This window comes from Vicugna pacos, chromosome 12 (assembly GCF_048564905.1).
Source record: "Vicugna pacos chromosome 12, VicPac4, whole genome shotgun sequence".
Taxonomy (NCBI): Eukaryota; Metazoa; Chordata; class Mammalia; order Artiodactyla; family Camelidae; genus Vicugna; species Vicugna pacos.
The window spans coordinates 32,388,329-32,411,933 of NC_132998.1; the positions used below are offsets into that span (position 1 = coordinate 32,388,329).

The 23,605-nt window shown below is 38.2% G+C and overlaps 1 protein-coding gene across 7 annotated transcripts in view; it reads left to right on the top strand.

Moving 5' to 3' along the window:
- ANKS1B (ankyrin repeat and sterile alpha motif domain containing 1B) overlaps positions 1-23,605 on the top strand; it is an 862,484-nt gene that overhangs the window by 582,671 nt on the left and 256,208 nt on the right. For all 7 annotated transcript variants that reach the window (XM_072973193.1, XM_072973192.1, XM_072973191.1 and 4 more), the window contains one exon: positions 3,833-3,985. In XM_072973193.1, the coding sequence (XP_072829294.1) occupies positions 3,833-3,985 (153 nt within the window). The remainder of the gene's footprint in view (positions 1-3,832; positions 3,986-23,605) is intronic.

Consider the following 23,605-nt stretch of genomic DNA (forward strand, 5'->3'; position numbering starts at 1 on the left):
ATTTACTGTTGAGACATGCTCATGTGTCATTAGGTTACACAGTGTAGTGTGAGGTTAGGTTAAAAAGATAAGTTTGTTCTGGATCTCAGCTGTCCTAGAATGCTGGAATAGGACATCTGGGCTTTTATTAAGAAGGAGCCACTATAGGTTTTTGTGCAGAGGTTGACTTGGGAGCCTGGTTTTTCAGAAGACTGTTGTAGCAGCATGGTATAAGCTGGACCAGAGGTGAGGGACCAAATGGAAGGCTGTTGCATCAGTTTTCATAAGCACCAACAAGAACCTAAACAGGGTAGTGGCAGTAAGAACAGAAATGAAGAAACAGATGGAAGATTTGCTTTGAAAGAAATTATTGTGCAGCACAGTAGCCATTCTGCATATCATTAAATACATGTGAAGTTAATTTTGTAACTTCCTTTGGCACTAATGGTTTCCTCTCTTCAGGTATGCAGAGCCTTCATAATTTATTGGTCATATGTTCACATTTTTTAATTAAGAGTTATAATTTCTATGAGGGAGAGACTATGACTTTTATTCTCTACTCTTCCACAACATTCATCAGAATAGGTACTGGCTGAATGTTTCATGAGCTTTCATGAAAGCTGCCCCTACACACATTCAGGTTCTCTTCACTCTTGCCCTCTACTCTGCCCTCGCATCTCATCCTCCTACCAAATATTTCCCTCCCTCTCACCTCCTTAAATTTGATCTGGGAGAACTTGCCTCACAGGAGTAATCAGATTTTAAGTAGTTTGCATTCAGTGACTTTTTTTTCCAATCCTGCCTTCAACCAAGCTCAATTGATTCTTTCTTTACTATTTTTTAATGTTATCTCAGACATATCCAATAACGTTCCAGTTAGGTAAAATATTGAAAACTCAGTTCCAATCCATTTAAGCCTCCAGTTTTATTTTCTCCCCAACCAGTTTAAGCTTCCCCCAAGGGTCTGGTACCTCTCTTCTGATTCTAAATTCCCTAGTGCTGGAGCAAGAAGGAAAGATTTGGGGGAGGAGGGAGGCAAGCCACTCTTAAGTGGGTTTGCTTTGCAGAGCTCTGGTGGGTTTCTCATCATTGCTCTTTGGCTAACACTGACCATCAACATCCTCTGCATGGCAGGTGGCCACTAGGTGCTCTCTCACAGGAATGGTGTGTGAGTGCTTGGGGTGTCCTATGGGGACCCCACTGCACAGTTCTCTAGTATGGGACATCTGACTCTATTCTAGCTTGACTTGTCAAGGCTCCCTAAGAATGTCCCCAGTATCCACTGCTGGGGTGGTCAGTTTCTTGGATAGTAACAACAAACCTTCCCTGCTAGGCTGTTAATTTCAACTCTCATTGAGTCTCTCTTCCTTCTTTCTTTTCCTTTCTCCAGTTATTTCCTTGTGTCAGCCAAGGAGTTTCCTGAAACTGGGGTGATTGTTCAGGGTAGCAGGGTTGGTTCAGCCACCTTTTAATAAGTCCTGGAGAATTCCCCTAGCCCCAATATTTTGGTAATTCTCTATAGAATATGAAGGTATTTAATACCTTTGAGCCTCTTCTTTGGGTCCTAGCCTCCAAGTTTACACATATATAACATCCGGTTATTTGCAACTTCTGCTAAACTTCATTTTGCAAATCCTGAGTTGTCATTCACCTTTGCAACTACTTTGTAATAACACTGAATTAAGTGTTATGTGAATAAAAACTGAGTTAAGTAGCTAAAAATGGGTTGGTCGATGTAAAAATAAAACACGAAAGTCTGATGCAGTTCAGATTCTAATGCAAATAATGAACTACACAGTAATGTTAAAATAGAGGACATTTAAACCTCAAATTGGAAAATCCAATGGGGAGTAGATGAATAGGAAAGAGGAAGGAAAAAGGGAACTTTAAAATGAAGGAGTAAATATAATCCCAGAAGAAAAGAGAGATAAAAGGGCTGAAATATTTGAAAATATAATTGCCTTGACCTTTGATTGATCCCGACTAGGAAAAAAAAAACAGCTACAGATGATGTTTTGGGTACATTTGGAGAATGTTAATATGGATTATATATTAGGTAATATAATTTTATCAATGTTAGATTTCTTGAGGGTAATGATACTGTGACTTTGCACAACAATGTCCTTGTTTTTGGAGGTGCATGCTGAAGTATCAAGGGGTGCAGTTTCATGATGTCTGCAAATGATTCTGGAGGAAAAATAAATGTCTTTCCAATGATCCACCTAAAATTAAAAAAAAAAAGTGTTGTGAATGAGTGAGTGGGAATAGAGAGAAAGACAAAAACCAAGTGTATTAGCTTTTAGTGCATTGAGGTCTGGGGTATTCTGGAAGATATGGACATGGACCACTGAGCTCTCCCTTCAAGAGAGAACCTGCCCAGCAGCAGGGAGAGTGGTCAGCAGACAGCCTCCAGCTGTCAGCATCTCTGGGGCCTGCCTCCACTGCAGAGAGCTCTCACTGGAGCATGCTCCTCCCGGGGCAGCTACAGCCACTGTCAGAGGTGGCATACACAGCCTACTCATATCTGCCCGGCCCCGGATACTCTGGTAGCATAAACTGTGCCAGAGCTCCCCAGCAGGTTCATAGAGGCTTGGTCAAGCCCCACCACAGTTTGACCCCTCTTCTGCCCAGCGCTGCTTCCTCATCCCTCCTTTCACAGTACTGATCCCTAATAAACACTGTGCAACGATCACTCCCCAAAAAAGGAGCAAGGAGAATCTCAAAAATGAGAACACTGCATAGTGACAGAAAACTAACATGTTTGAGATTAAAATCTGAATCCCTGATGCGCAGACTAATCTTTTTGCTGCTCACAAATCAGAGTCATATAGATTTCCATTAATATTTATCTCCTTGAATCCAAAGGAAGAGGAAAACCCATGTTGTATTTTGCCCAGTTTTGCTATTTCCATCATGAATTTCACTGAAGGATCACGTCAAGTTGGTGAGGTGCCAGCTGTCCTTAATAAGAGACATGGTCCATGTACGGTATGCATGCAGAGCAGCTCAAGTCTTAGAAGAGAGTTACTTCAAAAACCAAGAACTGCAAATTTATCTAAGATTTCAACTAAAAGCCAAAGGACTGGAATAATCCATACAAAATTTTAAACCCAGAAGTTTCTCTTGCTTAAATTACTTTCACACTCCATTTTAAACTCAGAAACATTATGCTGCTGTCACACTTCTTTGTTCTCCTAAAGTAAAAAAATAAATCTGTATATAGCTGACAAAAAATAGGAACCTGTCTGCCAGCACATTCTCTATTCATGTCTAACATAATGTAGAGTCTATGCAGAACACATGGTCTTTAAACACCCAAAAGCCTCCTCTTGACTGGCTTACCACAGCAGTATGTTTCTCCAGCATGTTTGCGCTACCTACAATACATGTCTTGAATAAGCATGAATTCCTTTGGATGTTTAAGTCATGCAGTATTTTCACATGCTTTGATGTTGTGCATATGAGAATTATCATCTACATTTTAGGAGTACAGTTCCTTGTGCCTTCAGCACTGAATTTAAAACTGCTCGACTGACATCATTTTAAATTCCACCCAACAGAATGCCAATAATGTCTACAACAGAAGTTTGACAGATTTAGTTCTCTCAAATATGGAGTTGATTTAGCAGCTAAATTGAAAATTTCTGGGTGCATTTTTGAAAACTAATTCAGCGTGAAATTATTAATGATTTAGAATTATGCATAAGGTATTTTGGGTTTCCTTATTTTCTTATCCAGAAAGATCTGTTGCTTTGTATCAGATAAATTTCCAAGCGGCAAGATAACGTTCTGTTGTTGGAACACAAAGTAAACAGCTTAAATTAATCCTAGTGTGATTTTTTTAAAATTACAGATGAGACCCATTGGCCATGATGGCTACCATCCCACCTCCGTTGCCGAGTGGCTGGATTCCATTGAACTAGGTGACTACACCAAAGCCTTTCTAATTAATGGCTACACATCGATGGACCTGTTGAAAAAAATCTGGGAGGTTGAACTTATAAATGTAAGTTGGTCTCTTAAAGACACCTTAGCCATTCAACTCTTGGTAATTCCTATTGTAGGTAGGTAATTTTTCTTTCTTTGTGACTGTTTGGCCATCCAACAGGATTTACAGATACACCTTCTCTTTTGAATAGAAGTCTCTCTTGGTTCTAGTCAAGCTCCACTATCACTGTCTTTCGGAGTTTTAGTGTGGGAACTCAGAAGACTCTCAGGGTGTTTTATATTACCTCAAAAACCTTCCCAACACTTTTAGGCTTTCCATTTTTGGAAATTTTTATCACTTTAGGGTATGGACATGATAACAAACATGCTCCCGTTCTATTCTTTGTTCTTATTCATTGCCAAAGATTAAAGTTACCATTTTTAGTTTTCTATCTCTGTTATGTTTCCTTGTCTCTATTCCTTAACTGTGTATATAAACCCCCTACTTGAAGAAACCACGTTTGTTCTTATTATATAAGCTGCTGTAATAGCAACATTTTATTTTCCAGAGCTTATATTTAATCTTAAGTTGTTTGTTTTATTCATACACTTGGCATAGACTTTCTAGAAAAACTGGCCAACATACGTTGCTAGGTATTCAAGCCTAAAGAGATCAACTAAATCTGCTTAACTGATTTTGATACTGATAATTTTCTTATTTTATTTTAATGCTATTTTATTTCTGTGGCATGAAGGAGTGAAAAGGATGAAAAAATAACATAATTATCTTGCCTTTATATTTTATTTGGCATCATCAACATTTCTTTTCAAAAGTGAGTAAGAAATTATTTAACCTTTTAGAGAATTTCTTAGATTTAAGTTTTATATTCTAATAACTGGAAAAATTCATAAACTTAAAGACAAAGCAAGTAAATTTCTGCTGATACAAAAGCACTCTGTTCCACTCTTTATGCCATTTTCTCTCCAAAAGTCTGGTCTCCATGCACTGTATGTCATTAATTATTTTAAATGATGGTTATTAGTAGTAGCTAATTATTCTTTGCTTTTAAAAGTCTCTCTTAAAGATAATATCTATTCTAGAACATCTATAAAAACTGTTCTTTAATCTAAAAATCACTTTAAATGGACAAATTCTTAGCCACTTCTTCTAATTTGCCATCAGCTACTTTTAGCTTTCTGTTCTTATCCTTTCACAGAAGCTTTCATTATAGCAGAAGGAACTCATTGTCTGACTACAAGCCTCTGATTAATTTTGTTGTTAGTCTGTGTGGCCGTGGAACCAATTGCTTTTTAGTTGCATCAGGGAGATTGCAGTTCTTCACTGAGAACTCGACACTCATGGCCACTCTTTGCCATTTATTAAAGGGGGCTCCTCCATAGATCAAACATGCTTCCAATTAAGTTGCTTTCTAGACAGTGATAAATATCTCTATGTAACATCTTTTGCCTAATATTGCTCCCCACCTAAGAACAAATACTTTGGGTAGATAGCACATGAGTCACACACCTAACTAGCATTATCAGGAATTCCTCATTGAAAAGAACAGATTCCACTAGAATTTCACTATAAAATGTTTTCATTGAAACAAGGATCACTAAAGCAAGACTATGTGTCTCTCAAAATTCAAAAACTGGGGCTAATATTTAAAGTGCAGTCTTGGACCCACACTTTTCCCAGTGCTATGTGTGCCAGCAGAACTGGAGATCCCCATTGAGTGACTGCAGCCAGGCCTTGAGGTTGAGGTGACTGCAGGGCAGTGACAAGGTAAAGCCCCAGGTCTAATGCCAGGGCTCAGGGTGTTAAACCACCATCCACAGGGCTTTGTCACAGGTGCTGTATCAGAACTAGAAAACATAGTCACTGTGTTTTAGACCTTGAGGCCAAATTCCTCAGGCCTGGAGAACAATACCTGCATCTCACACCAACCCAGTATTATTTTCCTTAAAGTAAACTAATAGAATTTAAAGTTTGTGACGTCTTTATGGGCAAGTTCCCACTCTTGATGAGGAGGCTTTGCAAGTTGTTTAACTCCATAAATATCCTTATCATGGGCAACAACAACCTGTACCTTTAGACTTGGAAATCAGAGAACAAAATTTGTATGCTCTTTAGAGCTGCCTCAAGAGTAGTTCATGTGATGGTTTGGGGTTATTGGGTTTTAAAATGATAGGCAGGCACAACGTGTGCCTTCTGGCTTACAAAGCTTTCGACTGGTCTCAAATTCAAGACTTTTATTTTTCCCAGCTAATGAGGAAAGGTATCCAAATGTAAGGTAATCTCATATGTAATATATGGGTCTTGACTGTATTAAGTACCCAAAATTTATTTTTTATAGCTTAAAGGGAGCATACAGCCACTTTGCTTTAGAGCAAAGCTTTTTGGGAACATCCCATCCTGAATCTTTTTAATGAATGGCTAGTTTTAAGGAAACCAAATGGCTCCAATAACTCTTACTGTATGTAGAGTGAGGAGAGAAGTAGAAGTGTAGGCTGTCTCTGACACAGAGGATGAGGATGCCGACTGCTGGTGTGACTACTAATGACTTCAGTCTCATTAAACAGTACTGATGAAGCCTCCAATCTCACATGGTGCTGTGCTTGATATTAGACAACTAGTAATACATTTTCAGTGAGTATACATTTATTCAAAGTATTTTCATGGGGAAATAAAAACCAGACACAGTTGTGACTTGAAAAGTAGAAGTACATTTGAAATTGTAACCTTTCAAAAAGTCCCTAAAGATCTTTTTCTTGGTGGAGCACGTGAACGCCTTTGAAAAACAAGGTTATTTGAATGGCCTAATAAAGCTTTGGGTCACAAAGCTACCCAAAGTATAGGGATAGGAGAGAGTAGTGGAGATCTCATATCTTAATAGCAACGTTGTCAGCAGTGGACATCACGCCTAAACTTTTAAGACACCAGGTAGTGCCAGTTTTACAGGCCCGTGTGTGTCTAGACTTAGAAAATGAAATCTTTGCCAATAATTGCTCCCTGTATCCCTAATCTATGCTTCATAGTCAGAAGCTGATGTTTTATCAATAGCTCTGTTTTGCCTCTGTGCCTGCAGCCACCATTAATAGCATCATTAATACTGCTCTCACTTCTGTATTGATATTTCAGTGTTCTGTGAATATGTTTAGAGGGACTGTCAGGCAGGTTGTTTTCTCTGCAGATGCAGAGGGAACCTGAATCTCTAGCCTGAATTATAGATCTTTCCAAAGGCGTGTTAAGAGAATTAAAAACTAGTTAGCAGTGTGTAAGTACATGAGTTTTTTTTGGTTTGGGGTTTTTTTTGTTTTTTTATTTTACTCACAAAGTTACTCAGGACTTGCATATGGTATTACCTAGTTTACACAGCAGTCCCTACTGCTATTGAAAAATCTCAGCAGCTCTGCATGGGGGAAGTTTTAAATACAAGGAGATTTTAACTGAATTCGTATCTTCTGCATTAAGTATGTATGGATAATTATGAAAGCTCCATGAAATTATCCATTTCCTAAACAACAACAAAAAAGTATTACAATTATGAAAAACAGTGTCCATTTATTTTATCACTGTGTACCTACTAAGGGGATTTTGATTAGATGAAATAAATTTGAACACTGTCCAATTTATTAATTTGTGAATCTCAATGTAGAATATATTATTAATTTCTTCCCATTTGTTTTACCATTCATTTTTTACCAAGGAAATAATTCTAGTTCAGGTAGGCTTGTGATCGCCTACAATACTGATAATGATAAAAGTACCCACTGAGAGAACAAAATAGAATTCAGGTTTCAATGCATTCTTAAATCTCTGCTCATAAGTACAAGAATAGCTTTAAAAATCTAACTACGGCAGTTGGTTGTGTTTTAAATACCTTTGGGTAGAAACAAATTAAATAATTAAGATATAATTAAAGTAGCAATACCCATATGTGTCCCATGAAAATCATTTGGACTTACTTTTGCAACAGTAAATTGATTAGCAGATCATTTGCTTCTTGCTTAATAGCTGCTGAAACTGTACTTATATCACTCTTTTGCTTAGGGCTGTCAGATTTCTTTTTTGTTTTTGTTTTGTTTAGTTTTGCAATGTTGTGGATTGAATTTCTACCTTTCCAGGGAAATTTTGTGATGATCTCACTTGGAGATGTACTAAGAAATTTTCAAAGTTAACATTCTAATTTTGTGTTAAATCTTTAATAGTGTGACTACATTTGCTTTAAATGCTATAGAAATATTGCCCTATCAGTATCAAATTTAGACTTATTACTTGCTTTGATGTTTTTATTTCATTATCAGCATCATAAAGTCACACTCCTCTCTACCCTACCCTGATTGCCATAACTGCAATCAAATTTACTCCCTAAAAGTTTTTTTTTTTGCATTGTGTATGTGAATGTGAGTGTGTGTGTGTGTGTATTGGATAAATGCATATAGTAACTTATACTCCCAACCAAGAAGAATAGTCACCAAATCCACAAATTGCAGGGGAGAAATGGGGAGGAGAATATTATAATTCCATTTCCAAGTCAATTATTTTAAGTAAAAGGTTATGCTTTCACTATAGGACATTAATAAATGAGAATAATATTCATATTTCCACACCAGGGAGGCTACATCAGTCACCACTTCAAATGTTAACAACTTTAATCAAAGCCAAAGGCTTTAACTAAATAACTGGATATGAGTATTCAAGTGTAGAGCAAACTTTATAAATTATCTGTGGATGTAAGCATTTAATTTATACTTGTAGACAAAACAGCTGGCTCTTCATAAACCTTCAGGACAGCTAGACACAACCTCTGAGCTTCAGACCTTTTCAGACATGCATCAGGTAAAGCCCCTGGACTCCACCTCTCCCACTCACTGCATCTAAATTGCAAGCTCTTCAGGGGATTCTCTGGAAGCTTCCCTCACTTGGCCCAAGTTTTGGAAAAAACACCCTTCTCCCTTTCTCATATAAGATGAACAATCCTCTTCCAAATGAATACTCACTTTCAAGTGATTTTCAGCCCTTTCACATATGGCGTTAAGGTTGATGATGGGCTAAAACTGGTATTAATGATTCCACTGTCTTTCAGCGTGCTTTGCATCTCTGCACCTATCATGCAGCTCTCAGCTTTGGAGCCTTGATCTAAACTGAGATAGAGTTCTGTCAGAAGAAAATGCACTTAAGTACTAATACTTCATTGGAAGTAATTTTCCATTCTTTTGCATTCAAAGTGAATTTGCGTTCTTACAGTGCCTCAGGGTCAGTATTATGGAATAAGCATTACTAAGTTGATACCAAAATTAGTAAGACACATAAACACACACACATGGTAAACAAGGCATTTGGGCCTCAAGAGACAGTCTAGACACTTGGCAACAAATTAATTTCATGAAGAACTGAAACCCTCTGATTATAGCCATCAATGATCCATCTCTGTGCAAAAAGGAAAATCATGTTTTGAGTACCTAGAAATTTCTGCCTTAAAAAAGGTTATTCCTGTGGACATATGTTGTTTCTTCCCCACCCCAATTTCACTCACTCGTCTCCTGATTAAAATAAAAGCATTTCAAATTTCCTCTGAAGAAGCCATCACCCTCCCACATTCCATACCTGAATATGCAACCCAGATCTAAGCCAAACTCAGCATTACAGCCTTTTTCCCCATCCCTATGGGCTACAAAGTATTCTTCATCAGGGCCCTTATTAGTGCTTCATAATTTGAGGCCCCAGCACAAAGTGATAATATGGGGCTCTGTGTTCAAAAATTACTTAAAAATCTAAGACAACGACAGAAGAATATTTAACCAAACACAGATTCCTTTGAAGCACAGGTCCTTGTGCAACTACACAGGTCACACACCCCTGGAGCCACCCTGCTCGTTGTTCCCTTGTATATAACCCTATTTCCATCTGCTGTCGTTGTTATTCTACCTGAAGGTCTTCCTTAACATTTTTTATAGCATGGGGCTACTGGTAAAAAGACTTTATTTTGCCTTCATTTTTGAAAGATAATTTTGCTGGATATAGAATTCTAAAGTTAAAAATACTTTAGAGGTGTTAATCCAGCATCCTCTATTCTGCATAATTTCTGATAAGAAATCTGCTGTTATCCTTTTTGGTTTTGTTATTGTTACTCCTCTGGATATAGTGTGTCTTTTTTCCCTCTGGCTGCACTTAATAGTGTTTTCTTTATCACTGGTTTTAAACAACTTGATTATGATGTACCTTGGTGTGGTTTTCTTCATATTTCTTGTGTGTAAAGTTTTTTGAGCTTCTTAGCTATGAGGTCTATAGTTTTCCTCCACTTTGGAAATTTTCTGGTCATTATTTCTTTTTCTGTTTGTTTTCTGTGAAATTGTTTTATTTCTTTTTTTCCCTTCAACTTTTCAAAACGTTTTTATAGAAGTAAATAAAACATACACACAAAATCCACATATATCATAAGTGTACAGCTTAATGAATTTTCACAAAAAGAGCACACACATGTCACTAGCACAGAACAAGAAATGGAAAATTACCAGCACCCAAAAGGCCCCTTTTGGCCCTTTCTAGGTCTTCCTATCCCCTCCAAGCAACTACCATCCTTACTTCTAACAACAGAGCTCAGTTTGCTTATTTTGTACAGTGTGTTCTTACATAGAGCTTCTTTCATTTACATTACATTGCACGTAGTTGTAGTACTGCTCATTCTCTATCATTCTCATATGATAACCTCAATGTGTTTTTACAGCTTTATCTTGATATAATTCACATACCATACAATCCACCCACTTATAGTGTACAATTCAATCCTTTTTAGTATATTTTCAGAGTTATGCAACTATCACTGCAATCATTTTTTATTATGGTCAAAAACACATAAAATTGGGCATAGTAACCACTTTTAACAGTACAGTATCGCCATGTTAAGTATATGCACACTGTTTTGCAACAGATCTCTAGCACATTTTCATCTTGCAAAACTGAAACTCTACAGCCATTGAACAACTCCCCTATCCCCGCTCCCTCTAGCCCCTGGCAATCACCATTCTACTTTCTGTTTCTAAGAATTGGGCTACTTTAGATATGTCACATATGTGGAATCACTTTTGTGACTGGCTTATTTCACTTATCATAACGTCCTCAAAGTTTATTCATGTTATAGCATATGACATAATGTCCTTCTTATTAAGATTGAATAATAATCTACTGTATGTACATACTACATTTTCTTTTATGCATTCATCTGATAGACATTTAGGTTGCTTCCACCCCTTGGCTATTGTGGATAATGCTGCAGTGAACACTGGTGTACCAGTATCTCCTTGAGATCCTATTTTCAGTTCTTTTGAATATACCTAAAAGTGGGATTGCTGGAGGATATGGTAATTTTATTTTTAAATTTTTGAGGAAACTCTGAATTGTTTTTCACAGTGGATGCACCATGATCATTATCTCTTAAAATGTTATTTTCTGTCTGACCTTCCCTCTCCTCTCCTTTGAAAACTTCAATCCTGTGTATATTCAGCCATTTAAAGTTGGGCCCCAATTCACCCATACTCTATTCATTTTTTTCAATATTTCTTCTCTCTGTGATTCATTTGGATACTTTCTATGGCTATGTCTTCACTTATCTTTTCTTATTGTAATATCTAATCTGCCATTATTAACATCCAGTGTATTTTTAATCTCAGAAATTATAGTTTTCATCTCCAGACATTAGATTTTAATCTTTTTTATATATTTTTCAGGTCTCTATTTAACATGCTCAATCTTTCCTCTAACTTGTTGAACCTATGGAATGTGGTTATAATAATTGTTCAATGCCCTTGTCTTCTAATTCTAACATCTTGTCAGTGTGGGGTCAGTTTCGGCTGACTGATTTTTCTCCTCAATGTTCTTGGCATGCCAGTAGCTTTTTTGCATGCCAGACATTATGAATTTTACCTTGTTAGGTGCTGGATATTTTTGTATTCCTATAAATATTCTTGAGCTCTGTTCTCAGACCCAGAGAAGCTCCTTGGATATTCTTTGATCCTTTCAGTTCTTGCTTTTAAGATTTGTTCAGCAAGACGAGTGGATCATTTAGTTAATGGCCAGAACTTTCACATTCCTGAGGCAAGATGCTTCTGAATATTCTAACAATGCCCTATGAATTTCCAGGTTTCCCAGTCTGAATAGTGCAAACTATTACCAACTCTGAACTCTAGGTACTATCCCCACTAATATTTTCAGGCATTTTTCTTAAATCTGGTCTCAGATAGTTTCCTCACATGCATGTGCTAACACATAGTCTGTTCTCTCTAGTTCTCCACACAGAAAACTCCAGCCACTTTTGTCTCCCTAGACTCTCACCTCTATCTTCTCAATTCAAAGAGTCTTCCAGGCTCCCTGAGTTCCTTCTCCCTGTGCAATGGCCTGGGAATTCTCTCAAGATGGTAAACTAGGACAGTTTTAGGGTTCATCTGATTTCTCATCTCTCTGAAGTAAATTTCTTTCATTGCCCCATTCCAATGTCTTGAAAACTAGTGTTTCATGTTTTGTCTGGATTTTCAGTTGTTTCAGTGGGATCAGGAGCGTTTGGGAAAGGAGGATAAATCCAATCCCTATTACTCCACCTTGGTCAGAAACCCAAGTCCATGCTGCTTATGTTAGTCTCTGTAGCCTAGGGCCCTGTACCTAAATAAGTGAGTCAAAATCCCTGGCGGTGGCATCTGGGCATCGGGAGTTTTGTAAAAGCTCCCCAGATGATTTTAATCGGAAGCCTGGGTTGAAAACCACTGCTGGAATCAGTAGGGAGCCATTAAAAGGATTTTAATCCGGGGAACGATGTGATCAGAAGCAGTAGGCAGAAGCCGGCACACTTAAGAAGGAAGAGCTGGCTGAGGGAAGTAGGTGCTGCGTCAGCCGATACTGCTCGGCAGCTATTTCTAGCCATGAATGTATCTGGCATGACAGCAATAAAACCTGTGTGCCTCCTTAGAACCTGAGGGTGTCCCTACGTTGAAAGTCCATAAATATAGTCAGTTTTCATCACTATAACCCCCATGTATCAAGAAGAGGGCAAATTACAGTCAGTATTCAAAGGAGGCAAGGACAAATGTGATATCTTTCAGAAGTGCTTCCCAATAGTGGCTAAAATTGTTTCCATTTGACCCTTAAAGGGCTAAGCCTTGATCATTTGAAAAATATATTTCCTGTTTGTAAAGTAAAGGGTAGGACAGACGGTGTATGTCAGGGTTTCAAATGCACCCTCTCTTCTTTCATCTTTATCTTAGAGTCAGGTCACTTGACTTTGAATCCTATATCTGCCACTCAGTATGTGAGCTTAAAACAATCACTAACCAACCCTTGGCCTCAGTTGCTTCTTTTTAAATAGAAGATAATGATACCTGCTCTGCTGGCTTTGGAGGTTTCCTGTGAGACTCAGAATCACATGAGAGCTTTTCATTATCTAACCCTTTCTCTTCTCTCCCTAGTCTGTTTTTCTTTTGCCTCTATTTTTCCCTTTCGCTCTTCCCCAGATTCCGCTCCCAGCATTGGGCTGGGAGCTGGCCAGCTCTGTTGGAACATGCTTTCCCAGCTTAGTTGCCATTTGCTTCTCGCTCTCAGTTCTCACCAATTAGAACATGGAGGGCCACCCTGTTTCTTGTGCAGACTCTGGCCTCTAGAAATCACCGCTCAGCGTCTCTCTGCCACTACTCCCCCACCATTCTCCTGCCTTGGCCTCTCAGCCTCCCAGCTTGCCCAGCTGGTATCATCTTTCCCTACCAGTCCTGTCCAGCCCCTCACTGTTAGTGCTGCTCAGAATATTCCCACTCCTGGAGAGGGTGAATGTGAGAGGAAGGGCTCTCAGCTCTGTGTATCAGCCTTCCGGATGGAGCTGCAGAGAGCCTTCCTCCCCCACCCTCCTCCTTTTCTTTCTGACTGTGCTTATGTATGGAATTGTGTCTTTTTTTCTCCCAACTACATAGCATTGGTCCTTGAATCTCAGCCACCCAATGCTCTTTATTCTTGAAACAGAAGACCTTGGGGCAGAGCAGGGTAGTGGCTCAGAGATTAGGGATGTAACTCATTCTCAGTTTATCATCCCTAATCTTAAACCCTCCTGGGATTTGTTCCACAATTTCAGCTTGATGATCCATGAGTGGGCCCTTCCCGACTGTGCTTTGAAGTAGCTCTGTATTTTCTTTTCATTGAAACTGCTCCTTGTCCATATATAGTCACATTAATTATAATAAAGTCAGTTAATTTTATATTCTGTATTTTGCTCAGATTTCCAATGTGGCATAAGGACTTTTGTCTCTTTAACTCTTTTCTGAAGGTATTTAGAGCAGAGCCTGTTACTAAGGTGATTGATTTGTGTTGCAGTTAAGTAGGTGAATCCTGTAAACTGGCTCTGTGTTTCTAGAGGCTTTGAGAGGAGGAATATTCTAATGAATTACTCTACAGTATAGAAAATAAAAAAGGACTGAGAGTGGGAGAGGGAGGCAGGGAAATATAGAATTTTTTTTCTTTCTTTTTTAAAATTTTTTTAACAGTAGGATGGGTTTGAGATCATGTTATTATCAGTTTATTAAAAACGGGTATAGGTTAATAGATTTACAAAAAAGGGTAACCACAAGTCAAAAATTTACAAGGGAGTCACAAAAATTAAATAAAATCCATGATAATACAAAGGAAAATTACCAAACCACAAAAGGAAGAAGAAAGGAACAAAGAGGATATACCAATTCAACTGCAAAGATAAGTTCAAAATGGCAATAAACACACATCTATCATTAATTACTGTAAATGTTAATGGACTAAATGCTCCAGTCAAAAGACATAGAGTGGCAGACTGGATAATAAAGCAAGAACCTTCAATATGCTGCATACAAGAGACCCACTTTAGGGAGAAGGACACATATAGATTGAGAGTGAAAGGATGGAAAAGGATATTCCATGCAAATGGAAAAGCCAAAAAAGCAGGTGTTGCAGTACTGATTTCAGACAAAATAGACTTTAAAACAAAGGCGATAAAGAAGGACATTTTATAATGATTAAAGGAGTGATACAAGATGAAGATATTACACTCGTTAATATATATGCACCCAATATAGGAGCACCTAAGTACATACAAGAATTACTAACAGAGATAAAGGGGGATATTGATGGGAATACAATCATAGTTGGAGATTTTAACACTGCATTAACATCACTAGACAGATCTTCCAGACAGAAAATAAACAAGGCAACAGAGAAATTAAATACTACAATAGAAAAACTAGATTTGGTGGATATTTTCAGAGCTTTACACCCCCCAAAAATAGAATATACATTCTTTTCAAGTGCACATGGAACATTTTCCAGGATTGATCATGTACTTGGACACAAAAGAAACCTCAACAAATTTAAGAAGATAGAAATTATCTCAAGCATCTTTACTGACCACAATGCCATGAAACTGGAAATCAACAACAGAGAAACAAAGGAGAAAAAAAGAAAAGCATGGAGATTAAACAATATGTTATTGAAAAAACAATGGATCAATGAGGAAATCAAAGCTGAAATTAAAAAATACCTTGAGACAAATGATAATGAAAGCACAACCACTCAAAACCTATGGGACACAGCAAAGGCAGTGCTAAGAGGGAAGTTTATAGCGATACAGGCCTTTCTCAAAAAAGAAGAACAATCTCAAATAAACAAGTTAACCCACCACCTAAATCAATTAGAAAAAGAGAACAAAAAGCCCCAAAAAGCAGCAGAAGGAAGGAAATAATAAAGATCAGAGAGAAATTAAATACAATAGAGATTAACAAGACCATAGAAAAAATCAACCAAACCAAAAGTTGGTTTTTTGAAAAAGTAAATAAAATCGACAAACCTCTGGCCAAACTCACAAAAAAGAAAAAAGAGAGAGCACAAATTAGCAAAATAAGAAAGGAAAATGGAGAAATTACAACAAACAAAATAGAAATACAGAATATCATACGAGACTATTATGAAAAACTATATGGAACCAAACTGGATAACCTAAAGGAGATGGACAAGTTTCTGGAAACATACTGTCCACCAAAACTGAATCAAGAAGAAACTGAACACTTGAACAACCCGATCACTAGAAAGGAAATAGAAATAGCAATTAAAAACCTCCCTACAAATAAAAGTCCAGGACCGGATGGCTTCACCGGGGAATTCTACCAAACATACAAAGAAGAACTCATACCAGTCCTTCTCAAACTCTTCCAGACGATTGAAAAGGAGGGAATACTCCCAAACTCTTTCTATGAAGCCACCATCACCCTGATACCAAAACCAGGCAAAGACACTACAAAAAAAGAGAATTATAGGCCAATATCACTGATGAACATAGACGCCAAAATCCTCACCAAAATTTTAGCAAATAGAATCCAACAACACATAAAAAAGATTATACATCATGACCAAGTGGGGTTCATCCCAGGGACACAAGGCTGGTTCAACATACGCAAATCAATCAATGTAATACATCACATCAACAAGAGAAAGGACAAAAGCCACATGATCATCTCAATCGATGCAGAAAAAGCATTTGATAAAATTCAACACCCATTTATGATAAAAACTCTCGCCAAAGTGGGTATAGAGGGAACATATCTCAACATAATAAAAGCTATATATGACAAACCTATAGCCAGCATAGTTCTCAACGGTGAAAAACTCAAAAGCTTCCCACTAAAATCTGGGACAAGACAAGGATGCCCACTATCACCACTCCTATTCACTATAGTCCTGGAAGTCCTAGCCACAGCAATCAGGCAAGAGAAAGAAATAAAAGGGATCCAAATTGGAAAAGAAGAGGTAAAAGTGTCATTATATGCTGACGACATGTTACTATATATAGAAAACCCTAAAAGGTCCACAAAAAAGCTACTAGAGCTGATTGAAGAATTCAGCAAGGTAGCAGGTTACAAAATTAATGTTCAAAAATCAGTTGCCTTTCTTTACACTAACGATAAATCAACAGAAAAAGAAAGTAAAGAAACAATCCCCTTTAAAATAGCACCCAAAGTAATAAAATATCTGGGAATAAATCTAACCAAGGAGGTGAAAGAATTATACACAGAAAACTATAAACCATTGATGAAGGAAATTAAAGAAGACTTTAAAAAATGGACAGATATTCCATGCTCTTGGATTGGAAGAATCAATATTGTTAAAATGGTCACACTGCCCAAGGCAATCTACAGATTTAATGCAATCCCTATCCAATTACCCAGGACATATTTCACAGAACTAGAAAAAATCATAATAAAATTTATATGGAACCATCAAAGACCTAGAATTGCTAAAGCATTACTGAAGAGAAAGAATGAGGCTGGAGGAATAACTCTCCCAGACTTCAGACAATACTATAGAGCTACAGTCATCAAGACAGCATGGTATTGGTACCAAAACAGACATATAGACCAATGGAACAGAATAGAGAGCCCAGAAATGAACCCACAAACTTTTGGTCAACTCATCTTCGACAAAGGAGGCAAGAATATACAATGGAATAAAGACAGTCTCTTCAGCAAATGGTGTTAGGAAAACTGGACAGCAGCATGTAAAACAATGAAGCTAGAACACACCCTTACACCATATACAAAAATCAACTCAAAATGGATTAAAGACTTAAACATAAGACAAGATACAATAAACCTCCTAGAGGAAAACATAGGCAAAACATTATCTGACATACATTTCAAAAATTTTCTCCTAGAAGAAATAAAAGCAAGAATAAACAAATGGGACCTAATGAAACTTACAAGCTTCTGCAGAGCAAAGGAAACCAGAGATAAAACAAGAAGAAAACCTACGGAATGGGAGAAAAATTTTGCAAGTGAAACTGACAAAGGCTTGATCTCCAAAATATATAAGCAGCTCATACGACTCAATAAGAAAAAAATAAACAACCCAATCCAAAAATGGGCAGAAGACCTAAACAAGCAATTCTCCAAGGAAGACATACAAATGATCAAAAAACACATGAAAAAATGCTCAATATCACTAATTATCAGAGAAATGCAAATCAAAACTACAATGAGGTATCACCTCACACCAGTCAGAATGGCCGTCATTCAAAAATCCAAAAATGACAAATGCTGGAGAGGCTGTGGAGAAAGGGGAACCCTCCTACACTGCTGGTGGGAATGCAGTTTGGTGCAGCCACTATGGAAAACAGTGTGGCGATTCCTCAAAAGACTAGGAATAGACTTACCATATGACCCAGGAATCCCACTCCTGGGCTTGTACCCAGAAGGAAATCTACTTCAGGATGACACCTGCACCCCAATGTTCATAGCAGCACTATTTACAATAGCCAAAACATGGAAACAACCTAAATGTCCATCAACAGGTGACTGGATAAAGAAGAGGTGGTATATTTATACAATGGAATACTACTCAGCCATAAAAACCGACAACATAATGCCATTTGCAGCAACATGGATGCTCCTAGAGAATGTCATTCTAAGTGAAGTAAGCCAGAAAGAGAAAGAAAAATACCATATGAGATCGCTCATATGTGGAATCTAAAAAACAAAAACAAACAAACAAACAAAAACAAAGCATAAATACAGGACAGAAATAGACTCATGGACAGAGAATACAGACTTGTGGTTACCGGGGGGGGGGGGGGGCGGGGTAGAGGGTGGGAAGGGATAGACTGGGATTTCAAAATTGTAGAACAGATAAACAAGATTACACTGTATAGCACAGGGAAATATACACAAAATGTTATGATAAATCACAGAGAAAAAAATGTGACAATGAGTGTGTATATGTCCATGTATGACTGAAAAATTGTACTGAACACTGGAATTTGACACAACACTGTAAAATGATTATGAATCAATAAAAATGTAAAAAAAAAAAAAAAGAAGCAAGATGCATAACTGTGCTGTTTGCTGCCTTTTATATGAAAGTGCGTAAAACTAAGTGTAAATATTTATATTTACTTGCATCTGCATAGAGAAACTCAGGGAGTTTACACAAAAAAATTAATTAAGTGATTTTCTGGGTGAGGTGAAGGAAAGGGAATGGGAAGTGGCTAGCAAAGGTGGGCTAGAGAATTTTTTTATTGAGATGTTTAATTTTTTTTTCAGTTTTGAGCCATGCGAATTTATTAAAGACTTAAAAAAATTAAATTTAAAACTTGTCCCCTCTACTAAAAAAAAAAAAAAGATAAAGAAAAGAAAAAAAGGAAAAAGTCCTCTATAAAATGCAAATACAACACTTTTCATGCTGTCCTGATGGAAAAATGCTTTGAGTCTTCCTTGGGAGAAGATCTGAGATCATACTGAAAAGATAAGCCTCTACTTTCTTAGATGAAAGGAAAGCCAAAGAGGTCTCTTTGTTGGAAGAAAACTATTAAGAGTTAGGAAGCCTGACATACAAGCTGCTGTGAAAAAGACTGATAATGAATAAAGACGCAGAGTAAATCATAAAGGTTAATTTATCACCAAAATAAGTATACAAGATTAGTGTTAGAATCTGCCCATTATAAAAATAATTCAAAGCTAGGGAGAGGAGAGATGAGGTAGGCGTTTTTGTAGCTTAGGATTTATATCTGCTTTAAAGATGTTTAAGGTTGATTTAGAGTTTAAGTTTAGCTATCTTACTAAACAGATGCATTCTGTTAAATTGGTTACCTGCAGTCTCAAATTATTTTTTAACTCAAGCAAAGAGCTGTAAACTTGAACTGGAAAGCATGTAAATTTCTTTCTGTACAGACCTTATGTCTGGCATCCTGCCGCCACCTGGTGGCAGCATACCTAAACTACAGGGAAAGTAGTAAATCGTAGAACAATTTCTTAAATGCAGAAAGTAACAGCAAAACAGAAATTATACAGTGCCAGTTTTATAGCAATTCCTTTTTCTATATTGATATAATAAAACATAAGGGGATTTTTATTTCTGTTGACATCAAATACTAAATGCAAGCACTATATACCTAAAGTTGTTTAACAAAATGGGAAAAGCTCTCTACTGTGCATTTCACCAATTAGATTCGTTCAGGATAACAGTATGTGTGTATTTAACATAAACATATATGCATGTATGTTCTCTAGTAGAGTCTTTCTTACTTTTGTATAAATTGCTTTGGGGGATAATTAGATTTCCTAAAACTGGAATAGGAATTTTACATTTTTAAAAATTCTATTTCATGGGAACTGTGGAGAAAAAAATACAATGATTGCTTTACAGTCCTTACCCTCAAAAGAACTTTCAGACTAATGGAGGAGATGGCCATTTTCACTGGCTGTAAGAAGAGTAGTATTAAGGAGAACTAGTATAAAAGTGGTCTTCACAGCCTTAATTGGTACATGGGGTCTTTTCCTGATTAGGGGGTGGAGGTAGGCAGAAAAATGTGGGATGGAGGAACCAGTAAAGAGCAAGCATCAATGGTAAAAGTAAAAGCGCAGAGGTCTAAAAGCAGTCTTGCAGGGTTTGACTCCCAACTCTATTTTTTACCGTTTTACACCTTGAGCAAGTCACTTAACCTTCTCTAAGCTTCAACATCTTTGCCTCTAAAATTTGTGTAATACCATTATCTATCTTCTAGATAATATTGTTGTTGGGATTAAATAAAATAATGGGGTAAAGCATTTTGCACCATGCTTTCCAAATAGAAAGCACTCCATTTTTGTTTAATGGAGGCCAAATGGAGAGGCAGCTTCCCAGTTCCTAAGATTTATGGGAAGTATCATCAGTTTTTCATGTCACACAAAAGATGGGCAATGAACTGTCTGCAAATGCACTGGCTTAAAGCAGTAAACGTTTGTTTCACTCACAAGTCTGTGCATCAGTAATTGAGGCTGGGCTTGGCTGGAAATTTCTTCTGATCTCAGCTGTCTCCTTCAAATCAGACAGGTAGCTCTGGTCTGCTGGAGTATGAGAGTCCATTCACCTGAGATGGTCTCAGCTGAGACAACTAGGGCAGCTTGGTTTTTCTCCGTGGGCCCTATCCATGAACACACTCTCCCAGCCCCATCCATGGTGAAGACAGACAGTGAGAAACGAAAATGTGCAAGCACAATTTCAGGCCTCCGTTTGCCTCATATTGCTAACAATTGGCTTGCCCAAAGGAAGCTGTGTGGCCAACTCCAAATTAAGTTGAAAGGGGAAGATGTATTTCACCTCTTGCTAGGATGAGCTAACATGCACATAGCAAATGTCTTAGATGCTGGTCAGGATGAAAAACTAACACCATTAATGCAGTCAATCCACCACAAAAGAGAAGTTTTTATTAGGGAAAAGAAGAGAGAATTTCGGAATTATGAATGGTCTCATCATTGTTTCTAAGCCTCCAATCAGAATATGTGAAATCAAAACCATCTCAGAAAATCTAAAATGATTGGTGGTGCTAAAGGGTCGGGGACTACAAGGGAAAAAAAGACTTGGATAGGGTACTATAGTAGAGGGCTTAAATATATGGAAAATGTGTGGACAACCAACATTCAACAATTAAAGGATAATAATTTAGATGATAAGCATACTGTATGATAATGGATCTGCTAGAGCTATAAGACACTGAAAAGTTGTGAAATTAATTGACGACCATCAGACTAAATTGTTTTAGAAAATGTAATGCTGAACTATTTGTCTAGTGGAGAATCATTTTCGTGCCTTGTTCAAATATTTGTTGCACACTGACTCTTTGATCACAGATGAAATGAAACAAATACTTTTTAATTGACTGTGTGGTTCCTTAGGTATTCGACTCCTCTAGACAGGTACAGGGAATAAAAGCAGCAATAGCAATAGTAGTTTTTATAACTCCTCCCCTGTCTTCCCCTTTATTAAGTGTCAGTCTTGCTCAAGATTTTATCCCTAGATCTGCTTTCCCCAGTGCTATGTTCTTGGACAGTATCACCTATGGAAAGGCTTCAAATGGCACCTTCAAATAGTCCTTGGCTGCAAAGGACACGCCTATGGCTTTATTCCTGCAGGTCCACGCTTGCAGTTCACACACGTCTCAAGTTTTTTGTCTTCTCACTCTCAGTGTCACTGAGAGTCTCACTCAGGCGTCATGGAGGAGACTGTGGGTTCTGAAGCTTAACTGCCCAGATTTGCATCCTAGCTCCACCTTTGTTACCATGATTGTTAACCACATGATTGTTAACTCCACCTGCGTGTAGTTGTATTTTGTTCAGCTCCTAAAACAGTGTCTCTAACACTGTAAGTGGCAAATGAGTATTTGCTGATTGAGCTAAGGATGTTTATAAAGCAGTGCTCTGTGCTTAAAATATATTGAGATATTTCATCTCACCTTAACTCTGTGAGATGCTCACTGCTGCCAATCTCATTTAACAGATTGCAATGGACTATTTGTGTCCCCCTAAAATTCAGGTTTCAACCCCTAACCCCAATGTGATGGTATTTGGAGGTGGGTCTTTCAGGAGGTAGTTAAATCCTGAAGGGGGTTAAGATCCTTTTAAGAAAAAAAACTGGAGAACTAGCTCACTCTCTCCATCATGTGAGGACACAGCAAGGAGCTGTCCATCTGCAACTCAGAGGACCCAGAACCCGACCATTTTACACCCTGACCTAGGCCTGCCAGGCTCCAGAACCGTAAGAAGTACATTTCTGTTGTTTATGCCACTTGGTTTATGGTCACTGGTTATAATAGCCTGAGCTGACTAACACACGGGTGGAGTGGTGTCTTGAAAAGTACTGGTTGAGTTTTGTTTTAAAAAGCCACTGGTCCTTCCTATTGTACATTCACGAGTGTCTTGTACCCTGAAAGAAGTTGGACGAGGCTGGTCTTAAAACAGGGACACATCTAACCACAGAAATGCATACCCACAATCTGTTCTCTTGTGTTCTCAGCCTTACAGAGAAATTTCCCAACAGCGTTAACCACAGCGGCTGCCTCAGGAAGCTCCATTTCTTCACCGTGGCGGCCGCTGGCTAACACACGTGTTGCCCAGGGTGAACACAGGGGCAGTTTCTGAGGTTCGCTGCTGTCCGTGATCTGCATCACCATGGCATACACGTGCGCACACACATGCAGAGAGAGGGCAGAGAAGGGGCATCTGGTACCAGCTTCCAAAGGGCCAAAACTGAAATACAGACCTCCTTTCAGAAATTGTACAGAGAAGGGGGAACTCCTTGGCCTTGACCTACTTCCTGCATTGGTCCTTGGCAGCCAAGAGAGGCAGGATGAGGTGGAAAGACTCAAAGCAAGCAAGCAGACCCTGGGCGGTATCCTTTCCCCTCCATCTTCTCCCAAAAGATAAACAGCTCATCCCTCACACATGTGTCTCCTGGAGGGTGGTTGCAGCAGAGAAGAGCATGGGCCAAAGTCGATGCCACCTGAAAGCACTAAACTGATTAGTCATTCTCACCTACTGCGATCAGAAAATCAGCTGATGCACAACTTTACCCAGAAGGGCTGGATTTGGAGCTTTGACTATAGAGAAGGACAGGAGGGGGATTTAGGACAAACTTAGAAATACAGAGAAGCACCAGAGGGATGCAGACTTGAGTGGCAAAGTGGAAAAGGGGCTGGACCAGAGCTAGATGAGCCAAATTCAAGTGCTGCTTTCTTAATTCCTCTGGGGTGAGACACCTGACCTTTCCAGCAGCCCTTATGCTTATTTTGATTCAGTCTCATCACCCCAACTCCTGCCAGACACCAAACTGGGACGGCTCAGCTGTATATCCACTCCCAGTGCCCTGCACAAAGTGGGTGTGTAACAATGTTCA